This window comes from Monodon monoceros, unplaced genomic scaffold, assembly GCF_005190385.1.
Source record: "Monodon monoceros isolate NGI ecotype Baffin Bay Population unplaced genomic scaffold, NGI_Narwhal_1 Super_Scaffold_2, whole genome shotgun sequence".
Lineage (NCBI taxonomy): Eukaryota > Metazoa > Chordata > Mammalia > Artiodactyla > Monodontidae > Monodon > Monodon monoceros.
The window spans coordinates 18545922-18556866 of NW_021703776.1; the positions used below are offsets into that span (position 1 = coordinate 18545922).

Consider the following 10945-nt stretch of genomic DNA (forward strand, 5'->3'; position numbering starts at 1 on the left):
TACATAGTGTTATTAGAGATAGAGAATATTCAATTTTTCTTTTGTGAAGAGGGTAATACCTAATATTTCTCTGTCAGTGGGGGGGGGGAACTTAACAAGAATGCCTAAGTGCTTAGGTCTTGACACAATCAGAAGATTATCTGGTCCACATTGCCTTTAAAACATGGCTTCTTTTTTCAGGTTAGTTCAGTTGAACTTATTAAATAGTTCAACATTATCTCCAAAATATATTCTTGTTACTTTTGAGTCACTGCTGTAGACAAATAAAATGGAAGAGCTAGACCCTGTCAACACAAAATTAAACTCTTAACTGAATATGGTGTTTTCTTAGTAATGTACAAAATTTATTCTAGGAATCACAATGGCATTTATATAACACTGCAGTTTCTAAAAGGCTTTCACAGCCATTATCTTTCTTGATCCTCAGAATGAGGTAGGTCTGGCATATACAGGTTGTAAAATGAAATTATCCTTCTTTAAGTTGTGTATTGTGAGTCCAACTGTTCTGTCTACTAAATTTTCTGAATATTAACCACTTCTCCAGCCCTGCTCTCTTTAGTAGTAGTAATAACAACAACAATGCCAATCATAGCTAACGTTTATTGAGTGCTTATTGTGTGCCAGGTCCAGTTTTAAGTGTTTTACATGCATTAATTCAATAATCCTAAGAACACAGGTGTTTTTATTTATTTATTTTTAATTAATTTATTTATTTTGGGCTGTATTGGGCCTTCGTTGTTGCATGCTGGCTTTCTCTAGTCGCGGCGAGCGGGGGGACTCTTCGTTGCAGTGCGTGGGTTTCTCATTGCAGTGGCTTCTCTTGTTGCGGAGGACAGGCTCTAGGCGTGCAGGCTTCAGTAGTTGTGGCACGTGGGCTCAGTACTTGTGGCTCTTGGGCTCTAGAGTGCAGGCTCAGTAGTAGTGGGACACGGGCTTAGTTGCTCCGCAGCATGTGGGATCTTCCCGGACCAGGGATCGAACCTGTGTCCCCTGCATTGGCAGGCGGATTCTTAACCACAGTGCACCACCAGGGAAGTCCCAGGTGTTTTTATTTAAAGTCTCATTATACTGAGGAAATCTAACTCTAGATATCTGTCTATAATTGTTCCCTACTTGCTTCCTCCTTTAATTTCACCCTGCCTTTGACGGTTTTCCTAATATTCACTTTATTGATAAAGGCACAGCAACACTTAGCAGATGATATGTTTTTAATGTCCATAACCTACAGCCTCTTTTTACGTATCCAAAATACAATTATGTTAACTTTAGAAAAATGACATCAAGAAAATGGAAAGTCAAGAGTAGTTAGACGACTTGGCCAAAATCATTCAGCCAATAAGCAGCCAAGTCAAGATGTAAATCTACACCCAGTTCCCTAATGCCTCCAAAAGCTGCCCAAGTCTATTTTTACCCTTTCTGAAACTGTGTCTGTGACCTGGTGATCCTGTCTACCATCACCACCTTCACCATTGCCATCAATAAGCAAACCTATTAAGAATGTTTCTACATTTGACGCAGGGCAGAAATGGATGACACAGAGCCAGTAATGCGGACATTCCTACAGGAATTCACACTCTAAGAATAACAGCAAGGAGATCTGAGATATAACCAAGGGGACAAGGTGGGTAAAGAACCACTCAGGCTCTAGCTTATGAAAATGAGAAGGATAGGACGAGGAGTACCTCATCACACCTAAGTATGCTTGAAGAGGGAAGCCTGATAAACATGTAGATATCTTCCCTGTAAATACCAGATCCTTCCTTTCATGTTGATACAAAATGTTGCAAATGCACATTTAAGTTAGGAGGAAAAAGAAAGTGACAGAAAAGGCACTGCACTGGGAATCAGATGTGTTAGTTTCAACTCTATCAAGGTGTAATTTTGGCAAGACAATTTCTCTCAGCCTCAGACGCAAAATATTCTGTCAGACTGGGGAGAGTCTGATTTTGGTTCAAATCATTTACTGGCTATGTGACCTTGAACAATTTTTTAAGCCTCAACTTCTTCATATGCAAATGTATATAATAATTCTAACCTTGTAGGTTTGTTGTGAAGGTTAAATATACAAACTAAATATACTAAGGTTTTTGCAAATGGTAGTTGCTTAATAGTATTTACCATTATTATTTCTTTATCGAGGAAGCGAGGAGACTGCTAAATAATTTTTAATATCCCTCCAACTTCTAAAAGCCTGTGCGTCTATATTCACTTGGCACTGGGTTAATCATACTTACTTAAATGTTTGCTTAGACAGATTGTTGCTTTATGACCATGTCATTTTTTTTTCACATAAATGGTCAATCAAATCACATCTAGAAAAAATAATTCTTATTTTCATTCAACCCACAATTTAATTGGGGTACATTAGCATTAAGTCATTAATGGAAGTGAGATAAGAAAAATGTCTCAAATTGTTTAGATTAAGTATAGGTAAAAAGCTAATCTACCTTTAATGCAAAATTACCTATGAATTGGTGCAAACTTTCACAGTTTTCCAAACAAGAGGTAATTATTTTTCTAAATTCATACTACATCATCTTTTCTCTGGAATAGTATCTTTCACACATTTTGAATACAGCCCATAGTAAGCAATACATTGCAATCTAGTCAACATACACATATGTAAATATTTTAGGAAATAAAGTTTTCACAAAACCCTTATTATCTGCATTGCATTCACATTTTCTATTCTTTTTTAATCCAAGCTTTAACGCTGATCATTATCTACTAAACTGATATCATGACCTATCAAAGGGTCACCAACCATGGTTTGTAAAATGCTACAGTACAGCAATTCTTTCTCTATGAAGGTTTTTTGAAAATGCCAACTAGTCAGTACTACATCTTGTCCAGTCAACTGGTTAAAACATGGACATTCAGTTAAATAATATGTAGCATTACACAGATCACAATATTGCTGGTTATTAATCATCTGAAATTTAGATAAATTCAATTAATCTAGCTTATAACTATATATGTTCTTAAAATGCTCTGCAAATATATTTACCCTAAATGCTCACTGTAAGTTCCCTTTCCCCACTAAAGGCATTATAGAAATCAATTTAGCTTCACAATCTGGAACTAGAATTTCAAAGAGAAACTGGAGGAATGCTATTTATCAAATTTTACAATGACCTTTTCTTTCTTAGGTTGACTTATTTAATCCTCTATGTTTGCATCTGCCATACAAGAACCTCTATCATCTCTCTCTTTGTATAGCTTGATTTTAGAATCTACTGCAACTTCATACAGGGGGGTGGATCCATAATTTTTCTTTCTTGACAATTGGGATTTGCACACAGCTTTGCACTGTAATGCATATTCCAGCTCTCTGCTTATCCTGTGTCAATACATTTTTAAGCCATTGATGATATCAAATTCAACGGGCTTTTGATGTTATCAAATTTCACAGGCTTTTCAACCTTGAATTTCTTCATGTCTTCTCTATTCATACTTCATTTATTTTTGCTGTCACTCTTCTATGTCCCTGTCATTCTTCACATCTGGATCCATTTGCCTGTGTTTCAAATACTGAGCCTCCTGTCAATGATGATACACATTTCCCACTCTGATTTTTACAACCTCACTCTTGATCTTCATTGAAACCAAAAAACGGCCATACAAAGCACCCCACCGCAGGAGTTTCCAGACACTTAAGTAAACGGGCCTATGATGCATTCCGTACTAAAGCCAAAGTTGAGTTCCCTTCAAGCTCCTGTTTGCCATCATTTTCTAGTGTGAAACTTTTCTGATTAGTTAAGTTCTGCATGTCTACCTTTGAGCTAAGGCCTCTGTTCTGATCTACAACTATTTATTATTCATTTCGCTACCTTTCACTTCTCTTCCACTAGCCCTTTCATTGATAAGTCATAATCTCAAAATTTCATGCAATTAGACTAACTTCACACAGCCTATCATTTAGGATCTTTTCTCCTATTAAGGACACACAGACAATCCCTACACTACTGCAGACCTGGTTTCATTAGGAATGATATCAGAATCCAGGCACGAGAGACCCATTCTGGCAATTCCATGCCAGCAACTCCATTTCAAAAAAGTTTGCTTTCTTTTTTCACCCTGCTCAATAGTAATTAGATATGGTTCATGTCTATATTGATCAAAAAATTATTTATCTTCCTTTTGCAAGCTACTCATTCTTCTGTTTTATTTTAGCAGAAGCAATGAGAAATGTGCTCAAGATTACAGTTAGGACAATTTAACTATGGATGGTGCTGTGACCTTGTGCAGTACAAGCGTCACAGAATCGTAATCATAATTTGAGAGCTGCATGATATTAGTTATGTAAACATTTAGGATGCTGGGGGAGGATGGTGTTGTTTCTTTCCTTCCTCAAAATGCCCTAATGACTTTTCATAACAGCTTTATGTTTAAATCATCAAATAACTTACCTACTATTTGATATGTGAACCAGCCTCTTAGCCTCTTAGCTTTCTGTCATTATTAATATCTTCTTGTTATTATTAAGAATAAAGGTCAGCACCTTGGTCTTTCCTCATATCAAATAAAAACTCCACTTGACTCATTATAATGAAAAATCACATTAATTAAAGTTGGTGCTGACCCCCAAAGTTCAAATATATTATGGAAATTGCACTTTAAAACTCTCCCAGTTATCATGCTATGAAGCCCCCAAATTAGAATTCTCCTGGAGTGTTCTTTGCTTCATGCCAGTGCGATCTGAAGTTCTCTCTACTCCTCTCCCCATAGTTTATCTCCTCATTCCACACGCAGAAGGGCATTGAGCCACATGCTGCGACTATAGCTGTATGCTCTGCTGGGTTTGGGGTTTTTTGTTTGTTTGTTTGTTTTTCATTTAAAATTTTACTCACTTTTAAGATTTCTAAGGTATGTACATAAAATGTAACATACTGGCCTGGCCACCTGGATTCTCTTTACTGCATGATATCACCACACCAAACAGAAGCACCTATCACTAAATCATTTTCATGTTGAGCACCTGATACCATATTCTGGTTATGTACGTATGTGTATATATATATTATTTATAAACGCATACAAGCACCTTTTTAACATTTTTACAATGGAAAAAAGCTGTTACATATGGAGCCTCACACCAAGAAAAGAAACCACCTAATAATATACCTATGGGTTATATGGGGTCTGTTATTTTTCACAAATGTTCACTTAACATCTCACTGTTATAAAAATCATTTGATATTCACATTAATATGTTTTCCAACATCTCTTCATTGTCATAGTCCTTGTCATACTACATAAAAGCAAAAAAAAAAAAAAAACAGTTTCTAGATTCTCATTTCAAATCATTTTCTTGTAAGTTTGGCTTGGTAAATCGAAAATTCTTATAAGTGAAATGTGTTGTAAGAAAATGAAAACTGCCTTCCCTGAGGGTACACATTCTTCTCTGCAATCTGGGGGAGTATTTGAAATGCACTGGCAGAGGAAAAAACCCTCTTCAGGGCCATTCCATAACTCTGAACTTAGGATGGATTAGCAGCTCCAAGAGGCAAGACCTCACTTTCTCACATGCTCAGCACCACCCAGATAAAGAACTGGTGATGATGGTCCTGAACTTGAGTAAATCCAGACCTTGTCCTCTCTTCAGAGTTCCCCATCAGAGCTCTGCACATGCTGGGCCACCCATCTGAGCCAGCCTGCACGTCCAAGAAGAGCACATCTGCTCTGATGCCCAGAAAGAAGAAAGGAAAGCCTGGAAGACATATCCTCTTCTCCTGTCCAGATTGCTCCTATAGGCGTGCAAGGAAACCCAACCTGGAACAGGAGTCCCCTCTATTATGAAAGAAAGCCTGACCTTTTGATCCTTACATAAAACCTCCATTTTGAATAACATGATTTTTTTTTTTCATGAGAAACTAAAAGGTAAGGGAAATTATGGTGAATCCTAAGATATAATTAATTATATCCTAGCATTGTAATAAAGATCATTACCTATGCATCAGAAAAACCCTCCATTTGGGAATAAGCTCATCATGAATTAGGCTGTCAAGTCACAACCACTGCCATCAAAGAATTTTGGAAGAATTCCTTAAGTGCAATTACTGCTGATGCCACAAACCAATGAGAAAGATGAGCATCATGGCTTTCAAAGTATATGGTATTCACTTCTCAACATGGCATGTGGGACATTTTAAATCACTTCCTTCTCTTTTCATTCTTCATGCCATTAATCATTCATTTTTTTATTCATTAACTCAATAAAAATGAACACCTATTATGTGCCAGACATATACGTACTACTGTGTGCCAAGATACAGTAGTAATAATAACATAAGGACAGTAACCCTACCTAACACAACTATACTGCTTGCCTACTATGTGCCAGACACTGTTCTCCTGTATACCTTGGCTTATTTAATCCTTGCACCAATCTCCTGAGGTAAGTACAATTATATGCTCACTCTGCAGATGAGCAACTGAATTACAGAGAAATTAATTCCCTAGGTCATACAGTCAATGAGTAGCAGAGCCAGGGTTCAAACCCACATCTTTTTACTCCAGTGTCCATGATCTTGACCTCTATGCTATATGAAAAACAGACATGGATTTAAAGAACTTTCAGTATACTGGAAAAGACAGACATTAAACTAATAAACAAACAAACACATTTGTAATCTCAAATGCTGATAAGATATATAAGAAAAGAGCAAGGTGCCCTGAGAGAATGGTATAACATTGCCAAGGCTCTTCCTGCAGGCTAAGAAATGCAGTAATTACCTCAGGTGACTCTCATCTCAACTAAATGACAAAGGTATAAAATTTAAGAAAACAAGCTGATTAAAAAGAGCTGGGGAAAACTAAGGCTGGGAGGCTGGGGAAGGTAACTAAGCAATTCAGCCCTTAACCCTTGCCACAGAGCCTCGCCATCTTGGTGGCCCTTCCTGTTGGTACACTCAGAATGACCAGAGATAGGGATCTGGTGAATGCAACCTCCTCCTCCTATCTTATCCCTACCAAAGATGGAAATTTAACTGGATCCGGTGCCCCTTATTCACAGATGAAACCAAGTACCTCCTCATCTGCAGTTTTCCACCAAGAAGTCTGTGGTGGATGTCTAAAACCCTTAAATTCTGCCTTCATGCTTTAGCGTATTAAAAAAATAAAAGATTTCATTGGCCTATAATGGGTAAAACTTGCGTCTCTGAAAAAAATTTAAGACATGGTTGATAGTCAGTAAAACAAACAAAACCCCACCTTTATGAAACTTGGCTATTAATAGACTTGGAAACAGACTGAAATACTGATTTGAAAACAAATACATGAAAGCAGAGAGTCAAGCTCCCAGAAAGACAAAATCCCCTTGCCATCCTGATTTAAAAAAAAAAAAAAGATCTGTACTTCATTTCCCTGCTTGACAAGTACAGATCTACCTCTTTCTTATTAGTAGAGAAATCATACAGAAAGAAGAAACATCTCTCTTCTCAAGAAGTTGTCTCTCTGTGAATTGGGGAAATTTTGCATCTCTAATTGTTATTATTTATTTTATACATTATTTTTCTGTCTTCAGTCTTTATGTTTGGCATAGTCCCTAAGTATAGGATTACATCTGGAAGAAGTGTGACGTATTAGCTCCTAATTCTGTAGTTTCACTCCACTGAGGTTAATGATGATTCAGAGGGGAGAGCGCGGAGAGGGCAGGTGTTCATAATAGCACCATTAATTATGTGCGCTTTGCACATCTAGGTAGAAAGCAACATCATTTTCAGGTCCAATAAATAAAGTACTTTTTCTAGTTCATTGTTCAGAATCATAAAAAGAATAATTCTTGATGTTGTATTGCCACAAGAAAGTCTCCTGCTTCATCATCTTAGTGTATCATTTCATATGGGATATTCCACCTGGCTCTGATATACGAGGTTTAGTAAAATGCTTAGATAACTAAATACACAACTTAATCATTTGACTTCTAATGAAGGTTAAACAGTCTCAAGCAAACGGCACATTAAGGCTCATCTTAATAGTTAGAAAATTACACTTGAGAGGCCTAGGTACACTTAAATTATGAGAAGACTTCTTAACATTAAAAAGAAAAAGCCTAAAGGTTAGAAACTAAACTTTGACAGTAACTTACAATACATTATGTTAAATTTACTGTTAGTGTCATGAGACTTTAAAAACCTTAAAAGCACGTTAAACAAGACTTTCTTCAGATATACCTTCTTTATCCCATCCTTTAAAAACATCCGTGAATAAAACTGACTTTAACTCTTAATATAATTGACTTTGATTCATAATCAATTCTTTTTTAATTAATATACTTCAGTAATAAATAAGATTATGTCCTTCTGTGGTTTACCTAGAAATAAAATACCAAATAAATTGAAAATAAAGATTTTTAAAGTACGCCAGAGACTTAGGGATCTGGACTTCTCCGAAAATGAAGTAAATGTGCTTATATCTTCATCAGTACAAAGGCTATCATTACATTTTACATTGGTATATGGGAAACAGGACAGTATACTGATGTCAAATTTCTGAAAACATGACATCATATTTCACTACTGCAGAATAAATGATTTTTGTGTGCTCTATTCCAGGAAGAGGAAAGAAAAAAACATTGTAATAGTTGCAGTTTGTATTAACTTCAAAATGGTAATTCTTTACCAAAGATAGTTTTCTTTCCTTTTTAAAACAACAACAACTTTGGTTTAGAGCACAAAATCTCATAAAAATAAAATATCTTATAACATGTTGAGACATCACCTGCAAATTACTTTCAGACCTTTGAAAAAGAATCTAATTTGAATCACCAGTCTAAATAGGTCATTTAACTTAGAAAAATTAAAATTAGCTGTGCAGGGCCAATTCTTTTTTTCTAAAGCATCTGCATCCTCAACGTCCTGCTATCTTCAAAGTCAAACCAGAGCTAAGTGCCAAGAACAACAATAATATATGAATTCATTCCAAATCTCAAAGTTAGTCTGCTCTTGAAATGGCCATAAAAGACAACACTATATATAAAAATGGGGGGGGTGCTTCAAGAAGCTGGGGGTGGAAGGACAGAAGGAAAAGCAGAAAACTCATATTTCAGAAGAATAATGGTATATTTTCTGGGGAGTGTGTTCTCTACTGGTGTACATTTCTTGCCTCTCATGTGCACATGTTCACGGTATATGGCAAATCAAAACCAGCTGAGGCATACTTAATACAAAGCAAATACTTCCAAACAAGTTCATTCTCCCACAAGCTTCTCCTATAGTAAACTAGCAGTATAAGACCATGAACTTAATGCTCTTGTCCGGCCCCCTTCAGGACTTAATCGTCCTGTAACATTCTGGTAAACTCTGGGATCAAAGCCCTACTCCCCAGAAAACCTTCCCAAGCATAGGAAAAACTACAAAATCTTGAAGGTAACACCTTTAAGAAAGAGAACTATAAAATAAAACAAAATACACATGAGAATGTGGCTGCCTGAGACATCCTATATCCCTTCACAACCAGACCATCCATAAAATCAAAACAAAAACAGGAGGGTGTCAAGTGTTGGAGGATGGAGTCTACCTTTAGAAGGCAGGGCACCCAAGGTGACTAGCAGAAAGGGAATCGGGATCACGGGAGGTAGGGAAAGGAGTCAGTTTTGTTTCAGGATTCTCCAAAGCCACCAGGAAATGCACCCCCATCCTTTCTGGGTTAAACGTAACTTTGATGCTCAGCAAAAGTACTCTCATATTCTCCAGCTAGCAACCATCTATCCACAGGCAAAGAGTGATCAGAAACACCAATGAAACAAGCTTTCCTCTCTGCCCATCTTCCTAAAGCCACTTCCCCAAAACTGAGATCTTGAGAAATCTTGATTCCCTCAAGATTTCTCTGTTTAAAGATGAAATGGAAGGACCTTTGCTCTGACAAGGAAGCAAACTGAAGACGTAACATTGGGGAATTGCGAAGGAACATTCTTAGCTACATTTTTTCTTAAAAGGGTAAAACCCAAAACGAAATTCGAATTTTTTCACCTCCAGATGGACGATAAAAATTTTATAACTTCCCGGGACAAGCAACTTCACTCCAGCTCTCAACCACCCTCAAGAAGCGGTGACTGAAACCGTCCCAGAGAGCCACAGAGCAGGCTGACCCTCCCTGCACTACAATCACTCCAAATCCGCTTTTCGCCTCGCTGCCAGCTCCTGCTTAGTCCCTCAGCTCGCGCCCTGAGCCCCCGCTTCTTCTCCCCATCCCTAGTTCGTAGGGGACTCGGCCCAGCAACCGCCCTGCCTCCATCGCGTCCCTCTGGGTGGCGTGCCCCACACTTTGGAGGTTCTCGAAAGCCCCGGGACGAGGCGCTGGTGTCGAGGCTGGGGAACCCCGGGGATTCCGGCCTCCAAGGGCTCCCGCCAGAGCGGATTCAAGTTGCTCGGCCCCCAGCGGAGCGCACGGCCCCCCAGTCCCTCCCACTCCCGCCCCTCCCCGGCTCGAGCGCCCCGGGTCCCCCCGCCTTCGCGGAGGTGAGCGCGCACTCACCGGAGGTGAGCTGCATCCAGGCACAGATCTTGTACACCGTAGCCGTGTTGCAGAAGAAGAAGAGGGTAAAGCAAATGATGCAGGCGATGATGAGCATCATGGAGAGGCCGATAAAGAAGGAGGCGGCTTTGAAGGCTCCTGAGGGCAGCGTGGAGAAGTCCGTGAAGCTGCCCCTGCAGGTCAGCTCCCGAGAGAAGCCGTTGCCGATGCAGTAGTGGAAGAGCCCGAAATAGCCGGCTTGCGGGGTGTCCACGCCGTCGCCGATCCAGTAGGGCTGGATGAAGCACACCACGTTGACGATGGCAAAGCAGATGGTGAAGATGGCCCACAGCACGCCGATGGCCCGCGAGTTCCGCACATAGTTGGTGTGGTACAGCTTGGCAGCCTCCTGAGCCGGGAGCATCGCGGCGGCGGCGGCGGCAGCGGCGGCGGCTCCGGGCATTCTCCCCCTCCTCCCCCTCCTCCTCCT

At 39.1% G+C, this 10945-nt stretch overlaps 1 protein-coding gene across 1 annotated transcript in view; it reads right to left on the reverse strand.

Moving 5' to 3' along the window:
• LHFPL3 (LHFPL tetraspan subfamily member 3) overlaps positions 1-10921 on the reverse strand; it is a 526198-nt gene extending 515277 nt beyond the window's left edge. Inside the window, exon 1 of the mRNA XM_029233850.1 lies at positions 10477-10921. Within this exon, the coding sequence (XP_029089683.1) occupies positions 10477-10918 (442 nt within the window). The 5' untranslated portion in view covers positions 10919-10921. The remainder of the gene's footprint in view (positions 1-10476) is intronic.
• Between the last annotated feature and the right edge of the window lie 24 nt (positions 10922-10945).